This window comes from Leiobunum rupestre, chromosome 4, assembly GCF_980474605.1.
Source record: "Leiobunum rupestre chromosome 4, qqLeiRupe1.1.hap1, whole genome shotgun sequence".
Lineage (NCBI taxonomy): Eukaryota > Metazoa > Arthropoda > Arachnida > Opiliones > Sclerosomatidae > Leiobunum > Leiobunum rupestre.
Window position 1 is genome coordinate 27,773,860 of NC_143387.1, and position 17,304 is coordinate 27,791,163.

Consider the following 17,304-nt stretch of genomic DNA (forward strand, 5'->3'; position numbering starts at 1 on the left):
TGGGGGTCAAAGGCAGGCCAAAGAGTTTCCTCTTGGCCCTTCTAGGGAGAGAACCAGAGAATTACTCTCGCTCTCTAGGGCTAGCATTAGGATTGTTATTGACCTACTTACAGGCCACTGCCATCTAAACAGACATTAAACTCTTATTGGGGTCATTGATGACCCGATTTGCAGAGCTTGTCTAGCTGAGGAGGAAACTGCCTCACATGTACTCTGTAGCTGCGATTACTATGCAGCCCAGAGGTTTGAGCATTGGCGTATGCATCGGTTGGAGACGTATGACGTCTCTAACATCACGGCCAGGCAGATTTTAAGCTTTGTGTCAGCAATAGGACTTATTTAAGTCACCCAGTTTGGGGATGCACAATGGACCTTAGGTCGAAGTGCTTGGCTTGCCACCCCACTCAATAATAGTAGCAGACGAAAACCCAATAATCTAATTATCGAAGTTTCTATTAACCAAGGACTACATCTGCGTATGTTTATAAGCCAGAGTAATTGAGAAGTAGGAAGTTGTGATTTTTCTCAGTCACTTTGGTATGGCTAACGACCGCATCGAAAATAATAGCCTTTCCCCCCCTAAAATAAAAGACGAAAACTATTCGCTAGTTTTGGAGTAATTTTTAGTAAATAGCACTCGGTCCGTCCCAAATTCATTAAGAAGTAGTTGGAGAGAAAACGCCCGTACAAACACAACAGACTCAACATCCTCAACCATCATAACACAAACTCAACACCCACAACCGTCATAACACGAATTCAACATCCACAACCATCATAACACAAACACAACAAACTCAATACCCACAACCGTCATAACACGAACTCAACATTCACAACCTACACATAAACATTACAATAACGAAATATCCAATTTTGAGAAACTGCGTACGCAATGGTTAAGCTTTGCACGGAAACTGCGAACGCAGAACCGACACACAGACGGTCAGACACGGTGATTGCATAACCCCTCCTAGGGGACTTTGTCCCCTCGGATAGGTAAAAACTAAAATGTTCGAGTTTTGTTAAAGCCAATTTATTTCAATGGTAAAAAAATAAAATAATTTTTCTAAAAGTGTGAAAATACTTTTAGAAAACGATGAGATTTCAACAATCAATGTCCCATTGTGTATTTACTTAATCATAAAAATTTCAACTTTCTACGTTAATTATTTTTCGAAAAAAAATCACCAATAAAAATCAACCTGTATATGTTCAGGCCCGGCGAGAGACGTAAACGCCCAGTACAAGCTGCCGGGACCTTAAGCCCATGTTTTGCAACCAAATATAGCTATCATCAGCGTTCTCTAAAGGCCCGATATTATGGTTTTATTGCGGCTCGCTCTTGGCAACTCTGGCGCTTGTCTTAAAAAAATTTGGATTCGACGAATTTCAGATATTTCTGGTGACTTTAATAAAATGAGGCCCGAAGATCAATAAAATTTTAGGCGTGTGTTATATGAAGCGTATTTTTGCTCTTGTTAATTAGCATGGTATATGTCTTGATGGAGAGATGCCAAAAATACTCCAAGAGAAAGACTGTGATTTCGATGACAGTAATGAGACTGGCTCCTAAGAATAGACCCATCAGCCCGCCGATTTCACCTGAAACAAACCGATTATGTTCTCCCGAATACGCTTAGAAAATTGATTACACTAGCGGCTATTTTTAATATAAACTTGGAATCTTACTAAGAGTTGAGGAATAGGTGTATCGATGATACTTGAGAAACTCGAAGGTCTGATCTTTCTGACGCAATGTGATGCTTACTTTACCATCTCTGTTAATAACATCGCTGTCATTTATTTATCCTAACTACGCAATAGGGAATGGAATTAATGACGATAAACCCACCTTAGCTTTCTATTCGAAGGTAGATTTCGGAGAGAAGTACGGCTAATCCTAGCGTAATTCACGTATAGTTGGTATTTAAACTCCTTGCAACCCGGTTTACATTTATGCACTTCATCTTAATGGTTTAACGGAAAACGTATTAAAGCAAAACGGACGGAGCTAGTATCGCGAAAAGTATGAACAAACCCATAATTTCGTGCTGCATCGGCAAGACGCATTCGTACATTTTCTTTGGATCGCAATATTCCTCATGCGAATTCGCTTGGATTCGATCATCCATCACTAAGGAACAGTTACACAAATTCCTCACTGCATCGAGCATCGCTAAATTCTCGCAGTTGATCTGGGTGTAGGCGTGCGAACTCGAGGTTTCCATATTCTTAAACGGGCAGCCGGCCGTAGTTATCATTTCGTTTCCTTTGTACCGTTCTTTGTAATCAGTCTATCAAAGAAAACCATAAAATTGGGGTCCAATGTCGCTCATTGTATAAGTTTGCTTACAACTTGCAACGTGTACTTGGCATTTGCCATCATTCCCGGCCATACCGCGATGCCTTCGTCCATTGGCTTCACCTTCGGGGTGGATTTCGGGTCGTGAAGGCTGAAGACGACACCTTCTCTTTCCGTCGCGTTGTCTGAAGACAAACAATTTACCGTTTTTATCTTTGAAATTTAAATAGACAATGGCTGCGTTCAGCAACTCTCAAGGGAGAAGAAACCGTTTTCTGAAAAAATATTTTCGTTGAGGTCGTTAAATGCTTGTTTTGCAATTGTCTATTTTGTGAAATGCCACTTGACTGGGAGTACTTCACGTGTACAAAGGCTTCACTAATATTCCCACTTATACAAATATTTTAGACTGAATTTAATGCTCGCGCCATTCTTCGCTTACGAAAATACTGCTCCGTTGCGCATCGTGACATCGGAACCGGAAACGCGAAAAACCGTACAGTAAGACTGCTTTCAGTAACTGGTCATGGCTTGGAGGAGGGAAGTATTCTGGAGTGGAAAATCGCATAGCGGTAATAAGAACGTCCTTTCCCGCCTATTGCTGTTAGAATTACCCAGACTACCCCGGTTTTTGGTCGGACGTCAGCTTTATCTGCCATCATTCTGGCTTGATGACGTCCGACCAAAAAGAGCATGATGGGAATTTTACAAAGCCGCAGGTGGCGCCCGACTTTTCCACTCCAGAATACTTCTCTCCTCCAAGGTCATGGAAGCCAGCGCTGTAAGCTCTGAGTCGAAAAAAAGTGTTTGAAAGACTTTTCCTACTTCTAGTTGTGACGTCACGATTGTCAGCGCTGAGCAATCGTAGTCATCGCCTCGAAACCCTGATGATTTCCGAAATCATCGCTGTTTCTTTATGAAAATAATTTCCGCTATTACATTCTCCAAATAACTTTTCATTCTATTAGGCGTTGTTTTATATGTTTCCTTTGGAAAAAGATTACACGCCATACTTCCTATTACCAAAGCTCGTTTTTGAGCCTGAATTTAGACCTATCTTAAATATATTTTCATCATCATCCACTAATTCATTTAATGAAAAAATCCAATCTCTTTTCCTTGTTAGCTCAATTTCTTTCACCATTTTTTAATGGGAATAGACCGTGCGCCTTGAACTCCGTTCAACATCTTCTGACGTCACGATTGTAAGCGCTGAAAATTCGAAAACGATTGATGATTCGGCACTGGTTTTACAAAAGGTTTACTGAACGCAGCTTAAGAAACCAGACTCAACGTTTACTCAACGGTGAGTACGTTGAACGTTACTGAATGCGATCAATTTTACCCTCGTGCACGGCCAATTCCATGTACATAGATTTTCCATTCAATTGTATTTGCTCAGTACTGTTGGGAAGGAATGTAAAGCACATTCCGTTGGTCGACAAATGCCCCTTAAAGATAGAGCAACAGTCCGTGGTACTGTCACCCAAAAAACAATATGTGAACAGCTCCTCGCATCTACGAAAAAAAATTATATATCGTTAATATGTAAGATCGGAAGTATAAAGTAAATCATTCTAACTAGGCGTTCTCCTTGTAACATCCTTTGGACGAGCCGCTACTCGCCGACGTGCACATTTGAAAAAACCAAAACTATAGGGCAAAATATAATGCGTCGATAAATGCCCTTTTTCCGGGTTTTTTAGCGCGTTTACTACAAATAATTCAATAGTTATACAACCCCGAATGACAAACATTGTACAAACTAGCAGGCGACATAATGTTATACTTTTATAAAATGGCTACGTTCAGCAGCAGTCAACGAAAAAAAACCCGATGGATTTGATATTTTCCACCGATGAGCTTTTTCATCATATTGACATCGTAAGTTGCTGAACGCTTTTATTCAGTCATCGGTGTTTTTTAAAATGCCGTAGCTTTTATAGTAGTTTTACGTCAGAAAGGACGTCAGTCATCGGAAAAACCGACTCCTCCAGCCGATGACTTCGGTGAGTAACCGATGAATATCGTGACGTCAAAACCGGAAACGCGACAAAGCGTACAGTAGGAAACCGATGTCACCGATTAGTAATCGGTGAGTCCGATGAGCTCTGCTGAACGTACCCAATGTTTAGAAAAAAGAGGAATTAATTGTGGTGGGGCCGTAATTTAAATTCCTATCCCAATTTCACACTCAGATAAAACTGCATTCCGGGATACTACGATAGGAGTTTCCTTCAATTTTCGCGGTAAGTTGCTTAGTAGAATCTTTTTCGAGGGAATTATCTCCCATTAAGCTCAGAGGAACGGCGGCGGGAAAGGCGTACGACTCCGAATTTTGCATAGGCGGCCGCGGAAGCCAAAACTCCCTTCGGAGCAGTGCCACATTATCCATAAGGCTTACCAAGCTGGAGCCCATGCACCACAAGGATAGGGGAGATGTCATATTCAGAGCCCTAATTTTATAGTTAGTGGTGAAACCCTGTACCCTATTTTTAACTTGGCCCGTGTAGGAGCTTTCATACTTAGAATAGAAGAAGCTACTACAGACTTTCCACCTTAAAGGTAAATCAACAACGCTCCTAGTGTTAAAAACATTAAATTCGTTGCTCCATCATCGAACATTCAACTTATTTTATACTCCCTGTAAGCCCAACAACCCTTTAAGCCACTATTGATCAGTTGTCTTTCGTGAAGTAATTTCTTTAGTCATTGCCGTAAAAAAGGATGTTACGCGTTTTTAACATTGGCGGAATTGGGAGTTATATACTCCACTGGTAGTTTATTAGAAAGTTCCGGTAAAATAAATTATGTGACAAGTGTTGTTAAAAATATAGTGCTATTTATGACCAATATAACGCCATTTCAAACTTTTTTTTTAGAAAGTTATTAAAACTTCGAGCGAACTATCTCGATGGGGACGCAAAGTTTAAAGAGTAAATATTTGTATTTTACCGTATACTTTGTTCCTTTACAATGCCCTTCAAATTCAAAGGATGCCTCCTTCGCTTTAAGCCCTGGAACTCCCTTTCGAGGCTGGTGAGAGAAAAGCTCGCGGTGTTGGTGTCGTCACTTGATTGATTTGAACGCGATACCAACTCTGCCCGTTCTCTGAAAGTCAGTCCGGAGAAGGGCGGACCCAACGACAAAAAGATGTACCTTGATAAATCGTTCTTGTAACTTTCTGCAGAAGCGGTGTAAATTTATTTTTGATATAATCTAATATGATTTTATTATTAAAAACCAACGATCCGGCACTAATTATTAGCGAGTTTGAAATAATGTCTGACGGAAAAGCGGACGACTTTAACGTGTTACACGGTATCCTTTAAGATAATTAGCACACTAACAACCAAAGAGTAACTTTACCAAAAAATCCATTTCAACGCTGTCTCAATCACCCACTTCATAAGGAATTATTTCAATCACCCTGTCCATTAACAAAAGAAGGGATTTTAACATTAGGTGGTTTCTTTTCACTTGATCCGGGATTTCGGAGTAGGGTAAGAAGAGTAACGTTATGACGTCATTTTACTCCGATTCTGTGGTGGCGAATAGTTCGAGTCGGAGTAAAAACATTTTCCAAAATGGCTGCCAAGCTGTGGCCTTTTTAGCAGATAAAAACTGCCTAGCAGACGACAAAATCCGATTTACTCTCTTGACACATCCTTTTCAGAAGGAGTAAAAAGAGTAACCCTAATACTCCGGAACAAGCGAATAGTTTATGGGACGGAGTAATTATCATCCCCGGAACTGGCGAATAAGACATTTTAGGGTAAAAAGACTACACTTTAAGTCCAAAAACAGGCGAAAAGAAACCACCTAGTAACAAACTAAGAGTTTTTTTACCACATATAAAAATCCATTACAATAATAGCAGGAATGAAAATGAACGCCATCAACGACAGACACGTCGTAGTTAACCGGACTATAATGAACAGCTGAGCAAACGCTACATTATTTATAAACAAGCTGACCAGCCAAAATATACCTCTCTTCGTAAGAGTTTTCCTAAGCTATTTTTACGAAAGTTAATGGCTCAGCGGTAAACGATCCAAATGTTAAAAATATGGCCTTAGGTTCGATTCCTGACCACGACCGTAATTTATATTAAAACAATAGGTGTTTTTACAAAAGATCGGTGGTCACGTGTTTTCAGTAAGTTTGCGTTCCAACGGTCAAAATGACATCTCGAAGTTGGCCGATAATTTAGTGTCGTCCGCTATTTAAGACAAGGCTTACCTGTCGTTTAGTTTAACAGTAAAGTGAAAGTTCTAACTGCTATAGAAGATTATTTATTTTTGCTGAGTATTTTATATCTTTCAAGGTTAGTAAATAAAAAATAACTAAAACCAGACTACCTTATAATATACATAACACATAAAAAGATATTTTTAATACAACCCTAGCCTTTATTTATCTATTTGTAACGCTGTTAATATTTAAAACTAAAATTGTCTATACGCGGGCCTTAGTATCAGCAGCCGGATCTTAGCAGACGATGCCTTGCTCAAACATACTGATTTCCCATGAGCCTCTATAGCGAAAATCTTTTGTAGAACCACCTAATGGAATTTCGCCAAAGTTGTTTTTCTAAATATCGTTGTGGCGCAATATGTATCGGTAGTTCTGTGGTACAACCCTCGCCTGCCAATCAGGAAAAACCGGGTTCAAATCCTGGTCACCTATTTGGTTTTCATTCAATAGACAAGTCGCAACATTTTAATTTCTTCTACGCAATAATTTAAATCGAACACGAGTTCTCGTTATATTTAAATAAGAACCAAATCATCTAATTTTCAGTGAAGTGTAGTAGGTTTCGGTGGTACTATGGTAAACCACTCGCCTGCCACGCAGGAAGGCCCGGTTTCAAATCCCGCCCGACGCTGTAGCAAATTGATAATAAGGCGTATACCGTGTACATTTCATGGAAACCCTGCCATTTGGATGCTATGGCGTGAAAAGTAACCCTTAGCGCTCGGTCCATCCCAATAGTCAATGATTATTAGTAGGCGGATAATACATTCGATAAACAACAAGATACGCACGATCATTCTAATCAACATCAGTACCACGCAACACACGAACGCAGTGATTACACTCTGCCCTGAAACTGCGAACGCCCAGACAGACATACGGACACGGTGATTGTAAAAATTTCCTCTATTGTTAAAGAGTTCGTATTTTAACCTTTGGAGTATCGGAAATAATTTTGGTCAGAGATCAAATATTTCTAAATTCAAATAGCACAATAATGCCGACGCAGATAGTAGGGTCCCCAGTGGATTGGCTAAAAACCTCTTTAAAATTACTTTTTGGATGCAACTACAAAGGTAAGAAGAAGGGGTCAAGGCAGTGGGGTAACTAGACCTATGCAGCCGATGCGGTGCATTCGGGCCCCACTAAACGCATCCATCGATAATAAAACTGTTCATGCGATAAGTATAGAGGTTGTGCCATTTTTCCATTTTGCATTGGGGCGCAATGTTTCTAGCTATGCCACTGAGTCAAGGTCTAACCAAAAATGGGCAGTTCACCAACATGTGGGCCCCCGACCACCGAATTAAATTTTGAGATCGAAGCCATGTGAGGCCTAACCGTTGATGTATCATTTACCAATTTAACCATAACGGTTAAAGGCTAATATCCGATATGGCGGCGGCGGCGGCTAAACTATGCGTGAAACAAATGGCGTTTTTATTTGGGCTGCTCCGACTGCTATGAAAATATTTGCATATCCCATTGAGCTACCGAGGGCAGATCCCAGAGAGAATCGCGTTTTATATTGCGGGGACGATTCTAATTACTCACTCCTTGTCGCTCTGAGGTGAATGACGAAGCAATGATATTGTCAGCAAGTTTTGCATAAAAATAAATTCTGAATAGAAAATGGAGGTACTCAGGTAAAAATAGTTGCAAATTATTAATGTTCTAATATATCAGGATCATCATCATTCTGGGAATTAAGCATCAGCAAAGTATTTGGAGATTATTAATTTGATAAATCCAATGATTTTATTGAAAAACAAGTTAATAGATTTTCGGATGAAGTACTACGGATCGGGTATATCTTATTTAATCTTGCTATACCTTTAATTAAACCGCTTTTCTCATTGCGAAATCGCTCTCGCGTCCTCTTTAACATAATGAAGATGTTAAGCAATTTCGGGCTTGACCAAAAAATCTCCGAACTAACCAAATGTCTAGGGATTGTGTGTAAAATTATAATTAACGGTTCTCAAGATAATTTACCAATGATATTGAAAAAGCAAAATGAAATTGGGCAAATGAGTTATTTCACGAAAAATTGGGTCTGAAAATTAAATTCTGTTGTAACAACATATTTTGAATTAATTAGCCCTGGATCGTTGCTTACGAACACCCTGTATAAGGACGTGGTAAAAAGTAATTATTACTTTCCAAACTAAACGGTGAATAACTGCAAACGGTAACTCCCGGGAAAAGGGGCAGATTTTCCTCGTCGGAGGTGAAATTATCTTTGACCATAAAAGAAATTCGATACGAAACTTCCGATAGGGCTTTGTCCAAAATGGAGGCCGTCGTGACCAGGTAGAAAGTGGCTATAGACAGCAGCAAAACCAACCACTTGGCTCTTTGGCCCGTGGTCCGGCACCTGGCAATATGACTCAGACCGTGAAGGGAACTGGTAGATAAGAACTTAGAAATAACCTTAGCCATTCCCTTTTCTTCTGGTTCTTCGCCCAAACCAGTTTCGACTACGCAACATTTTTCGTCTGATTTGGGTTCGGCTCTCTTCATTTGTGGAGCGCCTTAATTCAAGAACAATTAATCTATTTTTGAAGACTGAGAGTTCATGCGTATCAAAATTATAGCACGCCCTTACCTTTGTAACGGCAATTAACAATTTTCATAACGCGCCTATTCGGTAGGACGATCAATTTCGAAGTGTTCCTAGTATTTGGTAAGCGGAATTAAATTTCCAGAAGCCATGTGCTGCACTGCTCGAAAGAAGATTAAGACTGAATTCAATTATTAGCGCTGTTGGTTAAATTACCAGTAGTTATATAGAAGTCCTATCTTTATAGACTTCTCCAGATGATACTTATTTGATTTGCTCTTGACACTTATTAGGGCGTTATAAAAGGCCATAATACGTCCTGATAAGAATTAATTGAAGTTGCCTGATTTGAGAGTCGCGATTTAGAGGATAATGTGTTGGAATATTTAAACAAAGGATAATAGTGAATCCTGATTTTCATCATTTCCGTCAACGTCAGTTATTTTGAAAATGTCAGGTGTTTCAGTTACACCAAAAATATATGAATGTCCATTTATTGGTTCTTAGTTACATGCGTACCAGGATGTGTATGAATACACTTGGAATGTCAAAGGATCCATTGGTTAAAATTATGTCGAACGTAAGACAATGCGTGTATTTTCCAGATCATTGGCTCGCAGATGTCGCGATCGAAAATCTCCGCCGTAAACCACGTCTTTTTTTATAGTCTTCATTAGACATTGCCAGTGTATACTATATACCCAAATAGTTTCCTGAGCGTACTAGTTCGTTGTTTCAGCTCTGTTTTGCCGATGTTGACAAAGAAAGAAGGAACTATATGTTTTAGACATTTACTTGTCGTTTTAGATCAAAATTAAACCAAGAATACTACTTAATAACACTGTTTGCATTAACTGTATATCATTAAATTCTTAAAAAATAGGTGGAGATACATAATAACATGTTTTGAGAAGCGAGATGGTATGCCTGAGTCACGTGACTCAGAAGGCGAGGAGCTACTTTAAATTCCGGCCTAATTTTCAAACGATTCTGTGAACCTTTAACCAAGAATGTATTTATTTATACCTAGACCGCATAGACGTAAGAAGAACTATGTACGATAACATTGTCCCATGCTGCCATGATTCTACGTAAAAGATAGGGCTGTGCAAAGTATTCGTCATTATTCGATTTGACCAAATTATTTGGTCATTTTTCGGCTAAACTATTCGCACCGAAAAATCGAATTCTAGTTTTTAAAATTCTAGAATATCAAATAGTGAACTTTGAAAAACCGACTATTCTATTTTAATCAAAATGTATCATATTATTTGGTATTTGCATAAAATGTCTACCGCCAGGGCGCACTAAGTTAGTAAACAAAAAACGTAGAGTTCTTTTCTGCGCGACGAAACCGAAGGTCACGAGTGAAGAAGCAAGCAAAATTTAAATTTGCAAGTTATCTTGACGTTTGTAAATAGGAATGAATTGTATGGGCACAAGATAACTATGAAGTAGATGTATACACTATAGAGTGGAAGAATCCATTTTGGGAGGGTCGATTCCTTAATATCTAGACTAGTTGGAACTCTAAGATAATTATACAGCATTTAGACCAGTGAGGCGAGTGAGCCTCTTTCTTTACTGCATATAAAGATATGTTCTATTTTGGGAAGAAATGTCAAACGGCCGCTACTACTAGCATATGTAACATAATTACTCATAAGTATGCCTCTGTATAATATTTCCATTGAAAAAAATTCAATGAGACCTGGTTTCACGCGGAACATACATTGGGCGGACCCAAAAATGCAAAAATGCTTATATTCCTTGCGCTATTGAAAAGGTTTACCATGGAAATGAAATCATGTGATCGCGAGGCACGAGCTAAGCTTGACATTTGCAAAGCCAGAAACGCGCGAGGAATTCTCACTAACTTCCGTTTCCCATCAGTAAAGTTGATGACGCGTATTTCGTCACGGAGTTGTAAGTGACGTAATTTACGTCATATCCCGTGAACAAGGTTTCATTAACGAAAATGCTTTTATGGCATACTTATGAGTGATTATGTTACATATGCTACTAGGTATAGTGGCATAAGCAAAGGTCTAGACCAAATTTTTGACAATCACATACCCGTTATTAAGAGGTAGGTATCTGCACCTCCTAGTGGCCACATCCTCATCTAGGCATTTCCCCAAATGAACTTCGCGCGTTGCATGATGAATGCGCAGAAGCCGTGCGCAAATGTTTTTAAACTTAGAACCTCCCGGGATAAATCTCCGGCGCGAGCCCTTAGCTTGTAAGCGTAGCTTTTTTCTAGGAACCTTGCCCTTAGCTCCGTAGCCAAGGCTTATTAGCAATTTTATGGCTTTAAACTTAAAATTAACACTTATCGTTGCAAAATGATTCATCAGAACCAAAAACTGGCTTTTAGAAATAAGATAACTTGTTTCTGCTGGTATTTATTTTTCAAATTTGAAATTTAGACGCGTATTGTGTCATTTATCAACCCGAGCGTGGCTGCTCTACCAAGTAAGATAATACTTTAGATGTAGAAATTTTGAAAACGAAGATGGCGCTAACCTCTACAAGTTTTTACGGAAGGGGAATCCGGAGAACGCGGGGGAAAACCCCTTATACCAGCGGGGAGAGAACTTGCAAACTCAACGCAGAAGGAGTAGTTCCGAGTTTTCACCCAGTGCCACAAGCTGGGATCAGTGTTTCTTTCAGGCATCTCTCCGGAGGGGGGGGGGGGTGGCAAGCCCACCCGCAGAAAGTCTACCCCCCCCCCTGGAGCTTCCCCTTTTTCCGACGCCACTGCCAGGCGTACAGGGAGCGCTACGCTCGCCACTGGATACCGGCACCCCCGAATGTCTGGGAAACCCCCCCGAAGAAAATTTTCTGAAAGAAACACTGGCTGGGATCAAGGAGGATAGGAAGGGAGGCGAAGTAGGAGGGATGAACGCGCCAGTATCCTTGTAAGAAGTTTAGCGCGCGCTCGGCGGGAAAATTTCGGAAAAATGGCGGCAAGATTGCGGCCGCTACGCTACGTGTTGCCGCCATTTTTCCGAAATTTTCCCGCCGAGCGCGCGCTAAACTTCTTACAAGGATACTGGCGCGTTCATCCCTCCTACTTCGCCTCCCTTCCTATCCTCCTTGCTGGGATCGAACCCCGGCTCCTCTTGTTGCGAGGTGAAAGTGCTAACAACTCCGCCACCCTCCTACGCATTGTAACCCGGCCACCTGAATTAAAGCCCCATTTTCATGCTCGCTGGTAACGGGTAAATATTGTGACGCATTTAGAGAACAACGTTTCCGAAGATTCAAGAGCAGTGAAAAGCCCGCGCGCTTCGAAGAGCGTGGTGAGGAGATTAGAAAAGGAGCGCGCGAGCGTGGTTGAAAAACGACGGTTGGAAGAGGTTTTGAAAAAAGGGTTTTTAGGTTTAAGTCCGGAGAAGGAAGGAGAAGGTTCAACCGCCGAAATCGCCGCTAAGCCAAAGTATTATTTTCGTCCAAGAATCTTCCGTCCCCGCTACATGACCTGAACGTCGAGATTATCTTTTATTATTATACTTAATTGTTACTCAGTCGTGTTCCTTTTGGTTATAAATAAACGTATTATCTTCCTCAACCTTACTGGACGTCGCATTGGTGGAGGCGCCGGGCAATTGTATTCGTCACCTCTTGTTACTATGGCTCAACAAATCTCCCCATTCCGAGGTGATTCGACTGAAGACATCGAGGAATGGCTGTACAGATTCAAAACCATCGCTACATTGAACGGATGGCCTGCCGACAACTGGATTCTGTATTTGTCTCTCAATCTCGAAGGTACAGCCGCTTCCTACTGGAGAAATATCTCGGCTTCTAAACAAGGAATAACTTGGGTCTGGGCTGAAAACAAACTGAAATCAACTTTTGGGAAGACCATTGACTACGCCACAATTGAACAACAATTGTTTAACCGACGCCAAGGAACCAACGAACTTTATGATGTATACTGCGCTGACGTTTTAGCCCTGTGCGACAAACTAAGTCGAGACGTCGCTATGCCAGAGAAAGTCCAGAGACTTATGAATGGCCTACGTCCCGATCTCGTAGAAGACGTGTACAAAATGAAGCCAATTTTATTGGGGGACTTGAAAGAAGCCGTCGCTCTGGTCTTGGCAGCTAGAAATACAAATTATCCTGCGCTCCGCCCTGATGCCTCTAATATGATTAAAACTATACCTACCAACTACCGATCTCTACCTTCCCATCAAACGGAGTTGCAACTTTCGTCAAAAACCCAACAACAATGGCAGTTACCCGCAAATCGACTAACCCAGCAGCCACGCCGCGCCGACCAGATGCGTACCCCAGACGGTCGTCCAATCTGTTTTATCTGAAATAACATCGGCCACGTTTCTAGGCATTGTCGAAACTACCCCTCCTACGCGGTCAATACTGTAACCCCGGAAAATCAACAGCAGCCTCAGAAAGACGAATCCCAACTTCCGGGAAACGAGCACCAGCGGTCGTATTAGAGGGTACGGCCGCCGAGGATAATTCATACACCTCTGCCAATGACGCATTACTTAGACGACACTGCGAAATCAATGGCCACGCCGCTACCGCCCTTATTGACCCCGGAGCGGCTATCACAGCTATCAGCACCTCGTTTGTGGAATCTCACCGAATTTGTCTTCAACCGTGCAGTGTGCCTATCAAATCAGCTAGTGGCCACTTAGCGTTTGCGGTAGGAAGAACTGAAATAGTGATCAATCAGGAAGGCAATAAGTCCACGATTTCGGCAATTGTTCTACTAAACCTACCGGCAGATATTCTTTTGGGAATTGACTGGTGTCGACATACAAAACTAGTTCTTAATTTCGGATTCGAACCTACCATACGGTTTCCAAGCACATCGACAGATCCCGACGCTACCACACCTGAAAATCTACCCATCGTCGCCTTCATCACAATCGCTGAACCCGTCATTCTGAAGCCTTGGACCGAAACGCTAGTTCCCATTGTACTATCTCGTAAAGCACCGTTTCGGGATGGATTACTCACTCCAAGTTCTGAACTACGTTCTAAAACTGGGCTTACGGCGCCATATTCGGTTTTATCATCATCGTCCGATTCCGCTCCGATCGCTAATATGTCTTGGGAAGAAAAGGTCATTCATCCGGGAATGAAGTTGGGAACCATTGAACCTCTGTCACCGAATACCACGATTATTAGTCACATAAACCACCTAGCAGCAGCATCCGAGCCTTCCTGGAAGAACTCCGAAATTTCGACCAATATTACACCTGACCAAAAGACAGAACTTGAAAGTCTTCTACAGGAGTTTGATCACTGCTTTAAGGCAGCAAAGGACCCGCTACGCCGTGCAAAGTTACCGGCGCACACGATTGACACACAGGGCCACCTTCCTGTCCATTTACCTCCTTTCCGTACATCCTTCGCCGAACGCGAAATGATTCAGGAAGAAGTTCGTACAATGCTTCGAGTCCTTGGTCTTCTCGTGTCGTAATCGTTGCGAAAAAAGATGGATCACCACGATTTTGCATAGACTTTCGTCGCTTAAACGCCATAACTAAGCGCGACGTCTATCCCCTCCCCCGCGTGGACGACGCCCTCGATCACCTACATGGCGCAAAATATTTCTCAACAATGGACCTAGCCAAGGGCTACTGGCAACTTCCAATGGCCGAAGACGACAAAGAAAAAACAGCGTTTTGCACCCCAGACGGACTATTTGAATTTAATGCACTACCAATGGGTCTTTCGAATGCGGCCGCCACATTTCAACGCGCTATGGATGTTGTACTAGCTGGCCTTAAATGGAACACTAGTCTGGTCTACCTCGATGATATCATAGTTTATTCTTCAACTTTTTCCTCTCATTTGAACCGCCTCCGTGAAGTTCTACATCGCATCAGTGACGCCGGACTATCTCTGAATGCGGAAAAATGCCGTTTCGCCATGAGTACATTTGCCTATAACACGGCCGTCCAGGAATCAACAAGAGCTTCGCCATTTTCCCTCGTTTATGGACGAGACCCATTCTTGCCTATGGATCGAACGTTACCCGTCGCTGAAGATTCCCTGAAAACACTTTACCCAATCGACGAATCCCGAGCAATGGTACAAGCTAACATCGCAGCAGCCCAAAATCGTCAAACCATACTTCATGACTCTCATCGCCGGGAAGTTAACTTCACCCCAGGCCAGTGGGTCTATGTCAGGAAACCGACTCGAAAACGAGGACGGTCAGAGAAACTACTTCATCAATTCCACGGTCCTTTTGAGATACTTCGTCAAACGGGTCCAGTCAATTTCACAGTACGAGTCAAAAACAGGGGACATCGGCAAACCGAAACTGTCCACATCTCAAAAATGAAACTAGCTTTTCGAAGAGACGACGATAGACCCGAGACGGGTCTTCCGGAGAAGGGGGGTTATGTGACGCATTTAGAGAACAACGTTTCCGAAGATTCAAGAGCAGTGAAACGCCCGCGCGCTTCGAAGAGCGTGGTGAGGAGATTAGAAAAGGAGCGCGCGAGCGTGGTTGAAAAACGACGGTTGGAAGAGGTTTTGAAAAAAGGGTTTTTAGGTTTAAGTCCGGAGAAGGAAGGAGAAGGTTCAACCGCCGAAATCGCCGCTAAGCCAAAGTATTATTTTCGTCCAAGAATCTTCCGTCCCCGCTACAAGACCTGAACGTCGAGATTATCTTTTATTATTATACTTAATTGTTACTCAGTCGTGTTCCTTTTGGTTATAAATAAAAGTATTATTTTCCTCAACCTTACTGGACGTCGCAATATCGACAAAATCCGCTTCCGCTACACCCCTGTTCACTTTCCGCGTCGATCTGTTTCAAACAGATATTTTAGATTAATTTTCACGCTTGCGAGTGGCGGATGCGAATTATGACGATTTTTATCCGCTACCAGCGAGCATGAAAATGGGCCTTAAGGCCTTCAAAAGTCGCTTGATGACTTAGGCCTAAGGTGGTGCCTTGGGTATAAGCCACTTAGTCTAGCTTATTATTATTATTATTAAACTACAACTGCGAAGTCAAAGGCTGGCTTATGTGCAGAAAGTCAAATAATGAATATAACAAAATAATATAGATAAAAAAAAAGATAATAAAGAACATATTTTAAGAATCGACATTGTAAAAGAGGGACAATTTTGAGCGGAATTTGAGATATTTTTTTCAGTTACACTATCTTTGGGGAGTTAATTCCAATCATAATAATCAGCTTGGCTAATACCCAAGGCACCATCTTAGGCACAAATCATCTAGCGACTTTTAATGCCTCAAACAGGTGAACGGGTTACATTGCGTAGGAGCTAGGGTGGCGGCAAGCCCTTTATGCCAAGCGAGCCAAAAATCCCCTACACTAACTATTACCGTTAACCACTACAAGTTTTTATGGAATGGGAAACCGAAAAACACGGGGGAAAACCCCTTTAGAGAAGTTTTAACTCTACGCAGAATTAGTTCCGATTTGTCACCCAGTGCCACAAGCTGGAATCAAATCCGCCTCCTCTTGCTGCGAGGCGAAAGTGCATACTTAATTACTTATGAGTAATTATGTTACATATGGTTGATAAATTATAATATTATCTAGATAATTATTCATTCTTATTTAAAATCTTTATATAACTATAGGTTTCCCTTATCTAAACCTACAATACTTTCTCAATGGATAATTGCTGTAAATCGCGAAAACTGGAATGTATTTAGAACGGGATATACAAAAAAGGTGGCGCACGCAAAAAGCCCTTCCGACTCGGGTTTTGTTTCCATAAAATTAAAACGAGTAAAAATATTATAAATATTTTTTATTTAATATAATGAAATTAAATCTACATCCACTTGAAAATGAAACAAGTTGGCAAGCCAAAATATACCTCTCCTCGGAAGAATTGTCCCTAGTGGTATTTTAATTATAATTAAAATAATTGAGACGAAACGATCAATTTTAATTTATTAAGAATAGCATAAGTTAAGAAGTTACAACAGTGAGTTAGACGTACTATAACAATGCACAATTGAATTAAACCCTTTTTAGAGTACAAGTTTATCAGTTGAATATAATGAAAGAAATATCTACAGAGGGTAATATAACGACCGTTCGCTTTTTGGTTTATAATTTTAACGGAACCGGGTCGATTTTAATTAAACGATAGTTTATCGAAATTTTGTTAAAAGAATATTCCCTAAGGACGCGCGATA

The 17,304-nt window shown here is 41.2% G+C and overlaps 2 protein-coding genes across 2 annotated transcripts; both read right to left on the reverse strand.

The window, feature by feature from the left end:
* Positions 1–1,132: 1,132 nt before the first annotated feature.
* Positions 1,133–2,224, reverse strand: LOC149947356 (bile acid-sensitive ion channel-like). Its single transcript, XM_090173566.1, has 4 exons — positions 2,042–2,224; positions 1,856–1,970; positions 1,693–1,781; positions 1,133–1,605 (listed from the first exon to the last, which is right to left on the reverse strand). The coding sequence occupies exons 1-4, from the start codon at positions 2,175–2,177 to the stop codon at positions 1,445–1,447; spliced, it is 501 nt and encodes a 166-aa protein (XP_090029692.1). The 5' UTR covers positions 2,178–2,224; the 3' UTR covers positions 1,133–1,444.
* Positions 2,225–2,335: 111 nt separating this feature from the next.
* LOC149947357 (uncharacterized) lies at positions 2,336–9,274 on the reverse strand. The gene is made up of 5 exons (XM_090170884.1): positions 9,171–9,274; positions 8,722–9,096; positions 5,261–5,489; positions 3,651–3,823; positions 2,336–2,490 (listed from the first exon to the last, which is right to left on the reverse strand). The coding sequence occupies exons 1-5, from the start codon at positions 9,196–9,198 to the stop codon at positions 2,336–2,338; spliced, it is 960 nt and encodes a 319-aa protein (XP_090027010.1). The 5' UTR covers positions 9,199–9,274.
* Between the last annotated feature and the right edge of the window lie 8,030 nt (positions 9,275–17,304).